Source organism: Sander vitreus, chromosome 23, assembly GCF_031162955.1.
Source record: "Sander vitreus isolate 19-12246 chromosome 23, sanVit1, whole genome shotgun sequence".
NCBI lineage: Eukaryota > Metazoa > Chordata > Actinopteri > Perciformes > Percidae > Sander > Sander vitreus.
The window spans coordinates 12,019,025-12,036,848 of record NC_135877.1 but is presented as its reverse complement, the minus strand read 5'-3'; the positions used below and the strand labels follow the sequence as shown (position 1 = coordinate 12,036,848).

The window sequence follows — 17,824 nt, the reverse complement described above, 5'->3', positions numbered from 1 at the left end:
GGAATGTGGGGATGTAACACAATGCAGGTAAACAGGTACCTTCAAACATGTAATGTGTCTTTGTGTTTACAATGACCAAATAACCCCATTTGAATGAAGTCACAGTCACAGTGTAGCCAATCAGGCAAAGGAGTACTTTGTACACAGGAGTTGGAAGTTAAAATGGAACAGTGTTGAGTCAGGACGTCTATAGCAGGTCACATCTATATATAACCCTGACAGCCTCTGACCACACTAAACTAAAACGCACGGGCTGCAAGCTGGAGTGCTCCAGAGCACACGTTCACATCAACAGGTGAGACCGATTGATATGACAAAAATTTCAACTTTAAATTGAATTTTAATTTTGTAGTGTCATCTCAGATGTTACAGATTTATACTACTGTACTCATATATGACAACATTTCAAGCCGGGTATATGGTATGATATGGTGCCAGCAGCCCTTAGCTGATAAACAAGTTGCATGCCTGCAGCCGTGGAATAAGTACACATGTGACTTTAACTTGTTGTGAGTTACCAGCACGTCAGCACGTTTTTAATGACAAGAATCCTCATTGTGTCCTTCCGTATAGAAATGGATGAGCAGGAAAGCATAAATGAGGAACTTATCGAGTTTGCCATTCGAGAGAGCATTCCAGATGCCCACAAGCTGCCATGTTCGAACAGGTATGAGTCCAACATGTCTACATCATTATGGATAGGGCTACTTCTTTGATCTTTAATATGAACACTAATTTATTGATGGGGTAGTAAACTTCACAAAGGATGTGTAGATTCAAAATTCAGAAAATCCTGAATTAATGTAAGGGTAATCAACTGCTACACTGTTGTGAAGCTGTCTCATAGTGTTTTTCTAGAGTAAAACCTTTTATTTGACCTACTGTTTTCCTTTGGTTCATTAGGAAGGAATCAAACAGTGACGACTTAGTCAAGATAATGGCAGCCATTCACAAGGGTAAGCGTCCTTTTTTACCCTGTCTATAATAGTTTTAGCACAATAATATGTGCAAGTTGTAATTATAGTCATTTTATTCATACTAAAGTAAACAAAAGCAACCCACAAATGAATACAAATGTTTGTTTTTGTGTTCTTGTCTGTGCATATGAACTCACTTGCTTGTATTCACTCCATGAATATTACGAGGTTTGCATGGCTCTTTGCTGTTTCTCCACAGGTGATGTGTATAGGCTGCAGGAGCTGTCAGGTTGTGTGTCTGCCTTCAGAGAGAGCGACAGCAGGGGCCGACTGCCTCTGCATGCAGCAGCTGTGCAGCCACAGCAAGACATCCTGTATGTGGTGCTGCAGGGTGAGAGCTCAGTGCAACAGGCTGGGGCGTAAAGTCTAACAAAAGAGCATCTAGCATCTGCACTTTGATAAAAATCCAGTGATGTAGGTAGAGTGTGTATATTTCCAACTTTAACATATTCTTATTGATGTTTTTGTAGCAGTGTTGACATCTACAGACCTGACTCTGGAGGAGCCGACAGATGATGGGGACACGTCTCTGACTCTGGCAGCAGAGGCGGGCCTGGTGGAAAACGTCAGGATGCTGCTGCAGCACGGAGCTTCACCGCACAACACCAACACCAGAAACGAGTCTCCTCTGCTGATTGGTAACACGCACGCACGCGCATGCACGCACACACACACACACACACACACACACACACACACACACACACACACACACACACACACACACACACACACACACACACACACACACAGTATGTTCCTAAACCCCTTATTGGTAGATTACCACCTTTACAAATTGGCTATATTGGCTGTGTATTGGTAGATCTCTTCAGTTGGTGTATATCCTCTGCTAATGTAAGTTGCTTTCTCTATTTGCCCTACCAATCAAATTGCGAGTTTCCACTTCCCAATGAGCCTCAAAGCTTGCAGTAACAAATGTTGGCATATCATTTATTTATTTTCTAAATGTAGTAATCAGATGTAATCATGCTTACACTCTAAACTAAACTGGTGAACATGGCCGGCTAGGCATAAGCATGTTAGCTTTGTCTTCGTTAGCAATTAGCATTCAAAGCACTGCTGTTATCCAATTGCAGCCTCACAGAGCCGCCAGCATGGCTGTACTCTTAAAACATCAGTAACTGCTGTAATCATTGGCCTAATAAAGCTTTTATTTAATCACCTCCTTCGTGAATAATAAATCCTTCATTACTATGGCTTTGTACCGCATCACCTTGTATTTTCCACACTTTGTAGCAGTAAGACAGAGATCATACGACATGGTTGTATCCCTCGTCATGGGTGGGGCCTTTGTGGAGCAGGTGTGTCTCACTAAGTGGACGGCCACACATGAAGCTGCAAAGGTGAACAGCGCTGCATTGATACTGGCTAGCTAGAGCATGAGAGAATCAGAACTCAACATCCAGGATAAAGTTCACATTTCCTCCTTCATTCCTCTCTACCATCTTTCCTTCCTCAGTTATGTCTTTGCTTCCTATCTCTTGTACCAGGTGGGTTGTCCAGCTATTCTGATGCTGCTGCTTCAACACGGAGCCAAAGTAACAACCAGAGGCGAGCATGGGGTGACTCCTCTGGGGATCGCAGCTGAATATGGCAACACTGAAGCCTTGGAGATACTCATACAGCATGGTAATACACTGAAAAAAAAAATACTGTGTTGCTTCATGTGTGCTTCACATCTGTCATGTTTGTATGTTGAGTAACACCACACAACAATTGGTCTACCTCATCAGACCTTGTTGTATTTGTCCCTGTGCTCCACTAGGTGGTGACGTGAATGTCCAGTCCAGCAATGGAGACACCGTCCTGTATGATGCATCTGGATCTGGAAACCTGGACTGTGTCGAGCTGCTCCTGCGCCATGGAGCCGACCCAAATGTAGCCAGCTACGCCTGCCAGCTGCCCATCCACAGAGCTGCATATGAGGGACACATACTGTGAGCTGACCTTCGTGCAACAGAGCACCCAACCATCCTGAAGCACCAGAAATATCAATATTCTCATGCCTGAAGCTTGAGAATATCTGAGTTTAACAAGATAATACAGTTCCAGACAGAAGGAAATTACTGGAGTCAAATTAACATTCTTTTGCCCAACTTTGCAGTGAAATTGATCACACTGAAACATGTCTCTCCTCTGCACCTCACAGCTCTGCAGTGTTTTCACTGTGGTGGTTTCCACAAAGAGCCTTCTGTTTATCGCTGTTTTGCAGTTCCATCACTGAACAACACTGTAGCTCAAACCACAATCTAATGAACATTTTTCTTGATGTCCTGTTTTCTTCTATTAGCATTTGTTTTTCACTGTTTGTCCCACACTCCCTTCCTGTTTGCCCCCGCCCTCCCTCCCCTCTCTCAATCTGTAGAGTCCTGAGGACGCTCATCTCCATTACCACAAAAAGAGCTATCCGTCTCTCAGGCCAGAACCCCATCCACTCAGCAGCTGACGGGGGACAGGTCAAGTGTCTGGAGCTGCTAATCCGGAAAGGATATGATGTCAACGCCTTGCTGAAAACACACATCTCTGGTTGGACAGAGCAAAACTCTCTGACATATACTTGCTCAAAAACAGATTCATCTTTAAATTAAGATAAGATAATCTTAATTTAAGATAAGATAATAAGATAAGACCTAGAAGTCTATCCGGTCTTAGATCGTAACGTCCCAACATGCACCACAAATGATTAACGACCTTAAAACGATCACTGCTTGCAACATCATTACCAACAACTTTGACCTCAAGAACATTTTAACTGTCTGTAAGTTGATTTTTCCTGCTTCTTCTTTTAAATCTTTTAAACTTGCTGCTGATTGGATGTAAATCTTGCTGAAGAGAACTACGGGGACCTCAGGAAGACTGCTCTGTACTTTGCTGTTTCCAACGGTGATGTAACCTGTGCTGAGATGCTGCTGGCAGCTGGTGCAAACCCTGACCTGGACCCACTACGATGCATCCTGGTCGCTATACGCGCTGAGAGGTGTGTGGCATACAGCACATATGTGTGTAAAGTCCTCATTCATTATAACTTACGTACTGGCGGCAGCAGCAACCTCTGATGTCTCTGTTTGGCCATTTCCAGGTATGAGCTGGTGCAGCTGTTGCTGTCCTATGGAGCAGAGGTGAATTGTTACTTCAGAGTGATCAACAACACACTGTTCCCCACTGCCCTGCAGTACAGCCTGAGGGACCCTGTCATGCTGCAGCTGCTGCTCAACAGTGGATATCAAGCTTACAGGTACATCTACCAACTGTAAAATGTAGAGAGTTCTAACATGTTTGATTTCAGTAAAGTTTAAAGTTGCATTCCTTAACTGGTAATTTCAGTGAAGCTCACTCAAACACTGAAATAATTAAAAGGTTAATGTATAATAATTGTTAGGCATTCTAATGTTTCATCTCTGCAACACTGTCTCTGGTAGGTGTTTCCATTGTTGCCATGGTAACAGTGAAGAAATTGATAGTAGCTGGACTGACCTCCATAACCAAGCCTACCAGATTTACAGTCAACCTAACGTCATCTCAGTAAGTAATTGAAGTGTAATACAGACTCAGTTCATCATGCGACCAATTAGCTGATCAATGAGCCAATAACCCGACATATACAATAAATCACATCTCTGACTTTTTCCTCTTTCAGTTCTGCGAGTTTGTATCTGTGTCGTGGATCACACATCTGGTCGGCAGTGTTGTAAGGATGCTCCTGGACTACGTCAGCCACGTCAACATCTGTCCCATCCTCAAACGCGTCCTGGAGAATACGCCCGAGTGGGATGAGATTTCTGACATACTGAGTAAAACTTTTTTACTTATTTACTTTATTTATTTTACTTATTCTTCTTTTTTTTTTTTTTTAAAGAGCCATGATGTTAAGCCATTGGGGTTTTAGGAACGTGTTAAGTAACTAGAGGTTTGTTTGCGTGTCCCCAGGCAAGCCACGGTCCCTGCAGCACTTGTGTCGTCTGGTAATCAGAGGTCACATGAGCCTCAGGATGCTGAATGACCCTGAAGCCGTGGCTGCTGTCCCATATCCTCCGAGACTGAAGAACTACCTGACCTACAAAGAGTGACCTGTATGATCTCTCCTCTACGTGAAACACATTCTATTTATACAAGTGTGATTGAAACACTAATGCACTAGACACTCTTTTAGCCATTGGGAATATATCTTCTCTCAAAGTCCTTTTGCATTTCATTTGTCACGTTGTTATGAGCTTGAGTGCCCTACAGTGTGTGACAGTGTCTACTATTTCTTTTATATGTCACAAAAGAAGAATTTTTCTTCAAAGGATTGAACAATTAAAATGTCTCTTTTCTTTATGGAGTCTACATATTTTGCACTGACATAGCACATTCTATCACCTTACAATCAGCTTTGAAATCCATCCCAGTTTTATTCCTGAAAAGATGCTTTTGACCAAAACAACAATTCTGTGTCGCCCTGCTGCTGTCTTTCTATTTGTGTCGAGCGTAGATTTCTTGCAAATATTAAACGCAATGTACACCCACGCAGGTGTTTTCACTTCTCGCTAATTAGACCTCCCTTTCATGGAAAAGTTACACAGGGAATTCTACGTTCACACCGCAAGTCTTAATGCTTAATTCGGATTTTTTGTTTGGCTGTTCACATTACCTTTTAAAATGTGGCCTATATCAGATTCCAGTGTGAACTGTTTGCGGTTTCGAACCTACCCGCATGCGCAAAAGAACAATAAAAATGACATCAGATGCAGCACGCTGTTGCACTAAAGTTAGGGAGGTTATGGAGGAAGTAAGCATTTTCGCTTTTGGTAGCCGTAACATTAATGAGCAGCTGCTGAGACGGTTACGGTATGATCCTTCTAGTTTTGATTGAATTGAAGTATCTCCCCATACACTAATTAGATCTAAACACCTTACACTCCCTCCATTGACTTGCTCCATCACTGTCCATTTTGTAGCCCTAGTGAAGTTTTTAATTTTACTGTCTGTATCTAGGGCTCAAAACACATCCATGCAACTATCAGCCCTAAACTATCTTCTTTATCCCTGCCGAAATGTATCTCTGCCATGTTATGGCAGTTTTAAAACCATATAGATCAATGGACAACAACAACAACAGAGGACGTGCTGACACCTCTTTGCTGATGGCCATTCAGAGATCGAGCTTTTTTGGCGACATTATCTCTGTTTATCTTTCTAGTTCTGTTCTGTTGAGTCCAGTTGGTCTTTTTTGGCCGTGAACAAAGCCACTCAGACCATGGTGACAGACTGCTACGTTGACAGGCCACAGTCTCTGAGCTCACATGCTTTTTGTGGCTCTGTCTCTCAGAGCAGTGTCTCCCAAAAAAGACGCTGCATCATGGGGCCAACACTTTGGTACGTTCCCTTCTGATCCCTCTCTTAAGGCCCAAAGAGCAGCTGGCGAGATTAGAGAGGAGCGGACACCAACACACACTCCCACACTCACAGCAACACAGCCAGCCAGGATAGATCCGGTTCAGACTGGACGTCCCAACACCTTCATCAGGCTAGGATCACCTCATGTCCGTGGATCTCCAGCAACCTCACGGTGGACTTTGTCTTTTGTTGGAACCTCTACTCCCACACACCTACTTCATTTTGGGGTCCAGACAATCACATGCAACTCAAGTACTGGTCTTTCTGTGGTTGTTTAAACTCAAGTGACCGGTCTGTGCTAATCACGCTTTGGCCATGAGCTGTTTTGGGTACCGCCGAGAGTTGAGTAAGTACGAAGATGTCGATGAGGACGAGCTCTTGGCTTCCCTCAGCCCTGAAGAGCTGGCTGAGTTGGAAAAGGAGCTGGTGGACATTGATCCTGACGCCAACGTTCCCATAGGACTTAGACAGAGAGACCAGACAGACAAGACCCCGACAGGCACCTTCAGCAGAGAGGCTCTCATGAAGTATTGGGAAAATGAGACACAGAGATTGCTGGAGGACGAGATAGGTGGAGGAAGCCCCAAACAGGTCAGTAATGATATTTAATTAGATTTGCTTGGAATTTGTACAATGTGCCTAAGGACGAAGCCAGCTTGTTTGAAGTTTTATCAGATATAACTAAAAAAAGTTAGAAGTCATTTAAAGTACTAAAAGGAAAATCACAACAAATTACCCCATATTCCACAGTTGCCTGAAAGCCATCTGCGTTAATTTAGCTTTACAGTATACATGTTATTTGTTTTTAAGAAAACAAATACTCAGAATTACAGTATTGCATTTCACTGAATCATTTTATCAAAATACAGGATGAAGAAGAAGAGGAGGAGTGTGTGACAGAAGAAAACAGCGGAGCAGAGGACGAAAAAGATGTTGAAAATGAGAAAGAACAGAAAAAGCACGAAACACAGAAGCAGGAAGATGAAGATGAAGAGGAAGAGGAGGAAGAGGAAGAGGAGAGTGAGGAAGAGGAGAAAGCTGTAACAGAGGAGGAAGATCAGGAAGAGGAGGAGGAAGAGGAGGAGGAAGATGAAGAAGAAGATAATAAATTAAAACCTGAACCCTCAAAGAATTCTGGGGCTTTGATGTCGCAGGCCGAAACCCCGATGCTCCTGAAGCCGCAGAGGGTGGAGCCTATGAGACTGACTCCTCCCCCTCCCCCTGCCGACATGAACGCGACCGGAAACCCAACAGTTGTCGACGAAGCTCTCCAACAAGCTCTTAGTGACGACCCTGAACTCACAGAGGTTAATCTCAACAACATTGACGATATCTCACAGGTACGAATGCAGACATTGTTAAAGCTAAAGTGCGCAACTATTTTATATTAATGGGCGTCCATTACATTGAAGCCATTGCCAAATGAGTTGATACAAAGTTAATTAAGCATATCAGCCCAACAAAACTTTCTCTGTATTTCTCAGTATGGCTGCAGTATATTTAGAAAATGGTGAAGTCTGGTTATCCTGGCCTTACGTACTTACGCTCAATATTCATTTCCCTTCAGTACTACGTCTGGGTTTGCGGTATAGTCTTGCGTTTTCTCCAGCCAAATTTTTGGCAGTCCAATCAGCGAACAGAGGGAGTAACTGAGAACGATGGCGTTGAGGCCGCGCGCTAGAGTTGTAGTTCCGTAATGGCAATGGAGAAAGATGCGAGCGAAGCCATTCGGTCCGTTGTGGCAACACTGCCGAATATCCAGAAGTTAAAGCCCGAGCAAAAACAATCTTTGCTGAGTTTTGTTGGTGGCCATGATGTTGTGGCCCTCCTCCCTACGGGGTTTGGGGAAAGTTTGATTTTCCAGCTCGCTCCGCTAGTGGTGAAGGAGTAGCTAAGGCGAACGCTAGCGATGCTAAGCCGACGTCACAACCAAACGTTAGTGATTGGTTATGGCAGTTCCAGAGTGGCTCTGGGCAGATCCAATAGTTTTAAACTTCAACAGAATACCCGCCTTCAAGGAAGTTAACACTTGTCAATGATGAGTGGCCAGACTCTCTGTACAAATGAAATGTACCAGAGTCTGGTAGGACCAGGCTAAAGTCTGATGACTTTGGCGCACAGAAGCTTGAGTGAAGATTTACCTGTTGTGAAGAGTCCATCATGTTTTTTTAATCCTCTGTGTCCTCCTTGGTTATAAGCAACTGCGTGGAGGAGGGGTGTGGGTGGTGCGCGATCATCGAATGTGAGTAGTTGTCATTATTTAGAGTTCCTCATGGGGGAGACAGAAACTATGCACTATAGCTTTAAAGGTTTGTTTACATCAGTAAATACAGTGGTCAAAAAACGCCTTCTGGATTAACGTTAGGTAACGTTAGGTATCAGTTTTGAAGTGTGGTTTGAGTTTGTTCAGTGGAAGACGTGCTTACTAGCATCCTACTCTTTACTGTTGAGTAACTTTTGCCAGCTTATTTCTAGAACCAGGCGTCTTGCCATGGTTATCTAATGAGGGGCATAGTTACATATTTGGCCCAACCACTTTTTATGACTGAAAATGAACAAAAACATGGTTTATTTCTTCTTGTGGTTTACTCAATGGCAAGTAGTAGCTAAGAAGGTTATTTGAATCATTATGGTGGAGTGGCAAGAGGATGACCTTTGTGTCGACTTGGTAAACACTGGCCTTACTGAAGTGTTAAATGTCTTCAGAGATTCTCTGACGTGGTGGTGGTAGGGGCAGGGGCTGGTGGCAAGTGAAAAATATTTCCCAATAGTCCTTAAACTACAATTTTACCATTAAACACATTTTAAAGCTCTTTGTTTCAAAGTTTCAATGTGGTATATCTTTTTTGTTGTTGCAATAAAGGTCAAATGACATTCTACATCAAATATTCTCTATAACTAAAGATAGCACATTACATGCTGCCCCAAAGGTATGAAACACTTCCTGTCTCCTAAGTGGGCGTGGCCTCATTTTTAAGTGTAGTGAACGTCATGTGGATGGACGAAAAGTTATTTGCATCACATATTTATGTTTTCTTTTACTGACATAACATATTTACACAGCTAAAAGCCATATTTAGCATTACGAAAATAACTTGTGTGTGGCATTCACAAACGTTAGATGACTTTAGCCTGTCCGTGTTGCCAGATCTCACAAGTTTGTTGCTGAGACAGAAACAGGTCACAAACAAAGTATACTCCTGATTTGTCTGTCTGATAAATGCCATTTTCGTGTCAAAATGTTTAAGGGGACATGTGGCTTCTGAAAATTTGGTCCAATATTTTTTTGGTGATTACAGGGCGAAATAATCAGTCATAATCTGTGTTTACGTTCACTTCTCCCATTGGAATCAATACTCAGGACCTGCTGGTAGTCTCCTACAGACGTGTGGCAGTGGTGAAACCCACGTGACACAGATACAGAAAATTCCTCTGAGTTGGGGCGTCTCAGCTCTAAACCGTCTCTGTCTATATGCTTTCATGCTGAGAATATTATAATTTACTTTATAGGAAATCCTAATCCGATTTGCTGAAGCACTGAGGTCCAACACACACGTGCGGGTCTTCAGCCTCGCCAACACCCGGGCCGACGACCCTGTGGCTCTGGCCATTGCTAAGATGCTGAGGGAGAACTCGTCCATCACTAGTCTGAATATAGAGTCCAACTATGTAACTGGAAAGGGTGTGATGGCGCTGGTTCAAGCACTTCCTGGAAACAACACCCTGACTGAGCTTCGGTTTCACAATCAGAGACACATGTGTGGAGGACAGGTTAGTTGCTCCTCACTCACTTCCCATTTTGTCTCAATCAAACAAATCTTCACTAAGCAACCAATCTCTGGTTAGCAGTTCTTCTTGTCTACCTGCATGTGCATGGTGTAACCAGGTGTAACAACTTCCCCCCACAGGTAGAAATGGAGATGGTGAAGATACTAAGGGAAAACTACACTTTGATCAAGCTGGGCTACCAGTTTAACCTGCCTGGTCCCAGGATGAGCATGACGGGGATCCTCACCAGGAACCAGGACCGCAAGAGACAGAAACGGCTGCAGGAGCAGAAACAGCAGCAGAGCCAACACGGGGCGCCAGACGGAGCTGTTAACCCCAGAACCACTGCACTGGTATGTAACTGTGCTCCATTACGAGAAGCTGTATAATAAAATAGGATTATCCTTCTGCATTACTGTTTTCAACATCCACATCTCTGTGACAAACACTGACAAGCTCTCCAGCTAACAAGCTATATGCTAATGATATTCAACTTTAACAAAAGGTGGACTGGTTATATATGGTAGGCATACTTTCAGTGCTTATTTGTCAAATAACATTTCAACTGCTTTCTCTTCTCTTACTCTTGTCAGTTCAACTGGTTGTTTGCATACAAAAATTCACTTCAACTAAATTATTTACAGTGCACACACTTTGGATCTCCGGTGCTCCAAATTTCAGTTTATTTTTTATCATTTACAGTTAAACTTGCATTTTGAATGATTAAAAACATGCTTTCACTGAATACACTTCAAATGAGGCCTCAGCTCTTTCAAATTCTTTATGTTTCAGCTCACTGCACACACTTTAGCGCTTCAATTGATGCTTCAACTACTTTGAATGCTTAAATCTGATTTGCAACTCCTATACCAGATCTCACATGCAAACAAAACTTAGGACATTTTACCCTGCTTAGTGTTTACACATGTAACCTTTTCTAGTTCTAAATGCATTTGTAATCATCCATTTTCCCCTCTCTGTCTCTAGAAAGGAACTCCTCGTTCATCACCTTACAGCTCACCCAGAGCCTCACCTTGGTCCTCACCCAAACTTGCCCGGAGTGACCTGGCTAAAAAACATACTCCTCCTGCTCCACCTCCTCCCCCTCCACCACCTCCTCCTCCCCCACCTCCTCCCCCATTGCCGCCTGCCCCGCAGCGGGAGAAGAAGCCCACCAGGATGATTGCGGAGGTCATCAAGGCACACGAGGCAGGCAGCAAGAAGGTGAGAAAGACAAAAGGTAAGAAGGGCAAGAAGGGGAAGGAGTCGGGGACAGAAGAGACGAGTAATATCCTGAAGGAGCTCAAGAACGCACTGAGGCCTGTGTCGGTGGAGAGGCGAGGGGAGGAGCACAGCAGGCCATCCACGCCAATAAGGTCAGCCCACGACCAACTGATGGAGTCCATTCGCAACAGCAGCACCTGCAGCCTGAAACGGGTGAGTGGATGGATTTATTCAACAAAAAACCTTATTTCCAATCTTATTAACAGTGGTTTTGTCCCCTAAATACTATATCAGATTGAAGCTGGATTATTTAGAAATGTATTGAAGAACATTCCTCCTCCGCAAGCAGTCAAGCAATGTACTTAATGCAAAACTGCATTAAGGGCACCTACAGGCAAACTGAGCAAGTAGGAAGTTAATTTAGATGAGGGTGACACAGAGTCAGTGGTGTCTGAGTCATGGTATGTTCTGTCTCTACACTGGGGTAGGCAGGCAAAAGGCTGCTTACCACCAGCCAGCACTGTGATCTGATCACAATGCCAATTACCACCAATATTAATGTCAGCCAAGCCGGTCAAGTGGTATAACCCTGAAGAGGAAGAAAAGCTGATACAGAGAAAGAAAGAAGGATAGAAAACAAAGACAACGAGACAAACAAATAAGAGAGCATCATGTTTATCTCATCTAAACACATTTTTTAAATTTAACTGTAAAGGAAATTGATGCATCTGAATTTTTTTTTTATCTTAGAGAAGAGAATTAAGTATTACCTTGGCTGAAGCTTTAGCACAGCTTGTTATATTGTTAGAGTGGAAAATCAGCTGAGGCCTCAGATGGCAGGGTCTCCTAGCTGTAAAATTCCTGCCACTTAGTGAAGGTATTTATAGAAACTGTTCAGTGGAGCTTTGACAAAGACAGATATGACACGTTACCACAGCACACACCAACAACACACATCCAACAAAAACAGCCCACTAACACTTCATCTGTTGACACCACTGAGGACGCATAGATTTGATGCAATGTCCTGGTTTGCAAGCTTATCAAGAAAGATGATATTTTAAATATTATACTGAATAACATACTGCAATCATGATTCCTCAAAAATCCCCTTTTAAAAAGCACAATATAAAAAGGCTACAATTAGTGTACATGGCCAGCAGCGGGTTAGCTAAAGACTGGAAACGGGGAAACGGCTAGCCTGGCTCTGTCTAAAGGTGACAAAATCCACCTATACTATAGCAGCTCCTGTAAAACTCACTAATTACCATATTATATCTATTAAAGCCACAAACTGTTATTTTTACACTTTTGTTTCTGTATTGATTAAATAAACTAGAGTTAACATGTTAGCTAGCTGCTTCCCTCTGTTTCTGGTCTTCATGTTAGGCTAAGCTAAGCTAACTGGTTGCTAGCTATAGCCTATCATACAGACATGAGAGTGCTGTCACTCACAGTGTTTCTCTGTAACTCTTGACTTTCCTTAAATGTATGACTAAAAATTTCTTGAACATTTGAAACACGTTGTTTGGCCATTTCATGGAAAATGTGGTTTGAAAACATTCTTGTAGCCTACCCATGGCTCAGAAGTCATTGCCAACTTTTCAATGTTACTCAGTCAGGACCACTGACTCATGTCCATTCCTCTCATTTGTAATAATGCCTTCACTGCCTGTATTTAAAACTGACAAAGCATTGTCATTTTCCAGGTGGAAGTCCCACATTATCTACGATAATACAAGCAGACGTAAAAGGGGTCTCTTCGTTGCCATGGCAATTGGCGAGTCTGCGTAATGATGATGATGATGATAATGGAGTGATGAAAGCACAAGATGAAAACACGTTGGTGTTGCTTAGCAGGCAAAAACTGAATTCTTACTCATGAAAAAGAAAATATACTGGAAATTAGCACTGCAGTAACAGCTTTACAAGTTGTTTTTAAAGTTTTAAGTATTGTATTTTAATTTGACTGAGCAGTTTACTGATACATTTTCTAATTCACAGTTTTCTTGTAAAATTGTAAATATGATCTGTTGCTGGTTGAATTATGTGTTCATTTCTAAATATAACCATTTGGTGTTTACAATACTACTTGTCCATGTATGTAGACTGTTTTCTTGTTCTTTGGTTTCTGGATGAGTTCCATTTGAAAGAAAAGGGTCAAGCTGTTATGCAGCAGTGTTTTTATCTGTGAGTCAGCTACTGGTCAAGCACCACTGATGCATATTCCCACTCAGATCCACTCATAATACACCCACTCCAGTCAGCTTGTATTAGAGCAGGGCTTTGGGGCACTTTGTCTGAACAATTCACAATGCATGGTAAGCGAAGGGAAAGAATAGACACTCACGCTAGTACCACTGACATCACAGAATCAACTTTAAACAGAAATCACAAGATCAAATAAAAATTTACTTCAAAAAACTGCACGACACAATGTCTTTAAAGTGAGACTAACTTTTGAAAGAATAATTATCACATTCTTCCTCTTAAAAATGGAAAGTTGAATTTGCAAGCAGTAAAACACACCCTTGCTCAGTTCAATACACTCAGGGCATTTGCAGCTACTTTGGTCTGGTATGACCAGTAGCGGCTACTGTTAGCTCATGCAACCAAATGTACTTTGTAACTGACATAACTGAGTCAGTTTGCTAACTTTACGTCTCGTTTATCCTATATTTGTCAATTATGGGATAATGCTAACCAAATGTCATAGTAGAAAAAGTAGAGAAAAGTAAGCAAAATGTCAATTGTAGGGCAATATCAACCTAACGTTTGCTAACATTAGCCACCATGAGCTACTGGTTTTATTGATTAATTCAATCCCCACTGACCGAATAAATCTAGAAAAGTTGTACCTACTGTACCTATAACTTTTAACTTGACATTTTAACCTGCTTTTTTGGTGCTGCTACAATCTTAATGTTGTATTTAAAGAAAGAACACGTAACACATCAAAAGAGACACATTGACAAGATATAAAGGGAGGGAGAGACTGATAGAGGGAGATGAGTAGAGACACTTGGGGAGAGAGAGAGAGAGAGAGAGAGAGAGAGAGAGAGAGAGAGGTGACAGGTTGAGAAGGAGAGACCAAAAGCATGTGAGGGGGGGGGAAGCCAGGGGCTGAGGGATGTGAGCTATTAGCATCCTAATCCCAGTCCTGTATTTGTTGATGTGTCTTGGAAGAATTCCCTGACTCCTAAATCCACAGTCCAGCTGGGGCTCTAGGGTGGCAACAATGAGAAATCTACAAATTACATTATGGCAAACCATTTCCCAAAGTATACCACAGAGTGATTTCCTACCGTAGAGGCTTTTCATTAATCTTAGCATTGTACAAAATCTTCTTTGTAGAAAGTTTCCAATTGCACCAGATTGGTGCTAAGAATTAACAATTATGGTAGTGCAAATGACAGCATAGATTATTTTGCAGCCTTGCATGTTGATGCCTTTAAGTACTTGTGGGAAGTTTTGACGTTAGACATCCTGAGATATGACTGCTGAACTGAAACCTTTTTAACATAGGGAGCTACCAAATTTAAGTAATCATTTGGTGATTTCCATCCGACCTTAAACAAGACTTGGACAGAACTGAGATAAGCTCCTATGCAGTGTACAATCCTCATGCCGAAAAGCTGTCTCCTCAATGGCCTTCCCAAGTACGGCAGCTCAGTATGTACAATGCATTCCTTACTAACTAAGTGTCCTAAGAATAAAATGTTCTCTACTTAAGCACAGCACTTTGTCATATCTGTCAAACTGTCACTAGGGGGATCCTTCCATAAAATGTAGAGACTTCCTGCTATTCTACAGTACTAATTTTAAACTGCTGAAACCCTAAACTGCAAATCTAGCTTCAAGTTTACTAAAAGTGCAATTTCACCAATAACCTATTGACCTAATATCCTACTTTTGATTTCTACTTAGCTAAACAAGCAAGGTATTGGACATCTGGCTGTATTGTAACAGCAACAATAAGTTTTTATATAATGTATATACACTACTCACAAAAAGTCAAGGATATTCGGCTTTCGGGAGAAATTTCAGGATGAACCTAAAATCCACTATAACCTTTACAGGTGAACTTAATGTGACCTTCTCTAAACTTTTGAATGTGCATGTCCAACAGTTCAATGTTTCAGTACTTTCTGCACAACTTGCTGTTCTCTATCAAGGAGCTAAACGGTGAAATTCACACAACAGGTGTTTGATCCATGAATCGACCAATACATTTCCTGGTTCAATTAGAATTGGTATTTAAACAGTCCTCCTCATCATGCTGTTCACATTTTGACATCATGAGACCAAGACGACACCTAAAAATTGATCAACAGTACCTCGCCATTGCGAGGCTTCAAACAGGATGTTCTCAGAGGGAAGTGGCCACTGAGCTTAGAGTGTCACAGAGTCATCAGCAGGTTGCAACAGAGATTCAGAGAGACTGGAAGAGTCACAAAAAGGCATAGAAGTGGACGCCCATTGGCCACATCCCACACTGATGACCACTTCATTGTGAACAGTGCCCTGCGGAACCAGATGATGAATGCCACTCAACTCCAGGATGACAATGCTCCAGCTCATCGAGGTCGCATCATTAGGGAACGGCTGCTGGAGACCGGGATACCTCAAATGGGGTGGCCCGCACTTTCTCCAGACCTGAATCCCATAGAAAACCTATGGAATCAGCTCAGTCACCGTGTTGAGGCCCGTAACTCTGTACCCCAGAACCTCAATGACCTGAGGGCTGCCCTTCAAGTAGAGTGGGATGCCATGCCTCAGCAGACAATAACTTGACTTGTGGACAGTATGAGACGTTGTTGTCAAGCTGTAATTGATGCTCAAGGAAACATGACAAGTTAGTGAGACATTGACATTTTTTGTTGTGGTATACCCAGCACTGTTACTGCATGCTTCTACTTAAATGCCCTACTTTCATGATATAATACCACTGTAGCTTGAACTTTTTACATTTTCCATAAATTTCACCCGAAAGCCAGATATCCCTAACTTTTTGTGAGTAGTGTAATTATGTATGCTATCTAGCCCCGATTGCAGAGTTGCAAACATTTTGCATCACAGGTGATGTAATATTGTAGCCAGTTTATTATACTTATTAACAAGTTTCATCAGACAAAAAGTCAACACTGAGTGTAACAATTGACAGAGTCAAAATACAAATAGTGCTCTGTCACTTCTATAAATGCTTTTGTTTGTTTGTATGTGTGTATTGTATGTGTTGGTCAGGGGTGCTTGTGGAAAGTGTCATACCCGCTCTAATCCCTCTCATAAACTCTGCAGCAAAGAGAACTGATACAGTGTGTGGTGTCTCTTAGCTGATGTGGACAATCAGCTATAAATAAATGGTAGAGGCATAGAATTGTTGTGGTCATTGTGTAATGGTCACCCTTACACTTACAGTGTCAGTTCTTGAAGTGACTTCTAAAAATATTGAATGGCCATGCTTTTTTTTTATTTATTTCTTTTGAGATTATTTTTTTGGGTCTTTTTTCCCCCCCTTTATTTCAGAGTGAGAAACAGTGGATAGGAAATGTGGGAGAGAGATGGGAGATGACACGCAGCAAAGGGGCGCAGGTCGGACTCGAACCCGGGCTGCTGCAAAGGCCTCAGCCTACATGGGGCGCATGCTCTTGCTGGGTGAGCTAGAGGTCACCCCAGGCCATGCTTATGCTTTGTCCCTCACTCACCTAGTTTTCATTTCTACCTGGCTCAGTGGGTGAAATGGTACAATAATCCTCTGCTCAGCTGTTCTCAGATCTATCCAACTCCCTGTCTGGCTGTGTATTGCAGGGGATGACACACACACACACACACACACACACAGAGATCATGCTCTCTTACACAAGTGCAACAAAGTCTGTGCACATCAAGTATCACGATAACCATGTCTTTTCCCTAAGAATTCTAATCTTTAAACATCATTCAACCGTAACAAGTTAGACTTCTAAACCCTATACACAAAAATAAACCAGAATTCCCCCCCCGCCAAAATTATGAGTCCTAAAAACAAAGGTTTTGGGAAGAAAAATGTATTATAACAGTTTGTTAAGGTAAAGGAAGCCCAAATGCCAGAGTATGTAAATATCAACCTTTTATTGGAGTGTACAATGTAAGGGTTCATTATTTGTCAAGCCTCATCGATAAGGCTTGGTGTCCATAACATCTTATTAACCGAGTCACCTACAGAAGCTAACATCAGCGAAAACATGGCTAGGTTTTCCCCCAAAAGTATCTTGATATTCAACAAGAGGTCAGCTCTGACATCAACAAGTGACAATTTGTCTCTCAAAGACAGAATTTAAAGAGGACACCAACATTCCTTTTTCACTGTCAAAGAAAAAAAGAAACATTTTGAAATCTTTTCTGGATATTTGCTACACTGTGGTAAAGACATTTCTGTATTTCTGCTCTCCACAACATAACAGCAACATAGGCATGCT

The 17,824-nt window shown here is 42.2% G+C and overlaps 2 protein-coding genes across 2 annotated transcripts; both read left to right on the top strand.

Moving 5' to 3' along the window:
* Positions 1 to 575: 575 nt before the first annotated feature.
* On the top strand, positions 576 to 5,255 carry asb15b (ankyrin repeat and SOCS box containing 15b). The gene is made up of 13 exons (XM_078243216.1): positions 576 to 667; positions 904 to 956; positions 1,177 to 1,308; positions 1,448 to 1,615; positions 2,235 to 2,341; positions 2,489 to 2,627; positions 2,764 to 2,935; positions 3,364 to 3,524; positions 3,831 to 3,975; positions 4,078 to 4,233; positions 4,418 to 4,520; positions 4,636 to 4,789; positions 4,926 to 5,255. Exons 1-13 carry the CDS (start codon positions 576 to 578, stop codon positions 5,063 to 5,065), a joined length of 1,722 nt encoding a protein of 573 aa, XP_078099342.1. The 3' UTR covers positions 5,066 to 5,255.
* A 994-nt stretch (positions 5,256 to 6,249) lies between these two features.
* On the top strand, positions 6,250 to 13,973 carry lmod2b (leiomodin 2 (cardiac) b). Its single transcript, XM_078242628.1, has 6 exons — positions 6,250 to 6,972; positions 7,242 to 7,714; positions 9,885 to 10,145; positions 10,283 to 10,495; positions 11,130 to 11,579; positions 13,076 to 13,973. Exons 1-6 carry the CDS (start codon positions 6,690 to 6,692, stop codon positions 13,100 to 13,102), a joined length of 1,707 nt encoding a protein of 568 aa, XP_078098754.1. The 5' UTR covers positions 6,250 to 6,689; the 3' UTR covers positions 13,103 to 13,973.
* The last annotated feature ends 3,851 nt before the right edge of the window (positions 13,974 to 17,824 follow it).

Bases quoted from the DNA above. Each gene is read 5' to 3' on its own strand.
- asb15b (XM_078243216.1), top strand. From the start codon at position 576: ATGGATGAGCAGGAAAGCATAAATGAGGAACTTATCGAGTTTGCCATT. The intron at 668-903 runs GTATGAGTCCAA...TTGGTTCATTAG, and splicing joins AAGCTGCCATGTTCGAACAG to GAAGGAATCAAACAGTGACG. The intron at 4,790-4,925 runs GTAAAACTTTTT...GCGTGTCCCCAG, and splicing joins TGAGATTTCTGACATACTGA to GCAAGCCACGGTCCCTGCAG.
- lmod2b (XM_078242628.1), top strand. From the start codon at position 6,690: ATGAGCTGTTTTGGGTACCGCCGAGAGTTGAGTAAGTACGAAGATGTC. The intron at 7,715-9,884 runs GTACGAATGCAG...TTTACTTTATAG, and splicing joins ACATTGACGATATCTCACAG to GAAATCCTAATCCGATTTGC. The intron at 11,580-13,075 runs GTGAGTGGATGG...GTCATTTTCCAG, and splicing joins GCACCTGCAGCCTGAAACGG to GTGGAAGTCCCACATTATCT.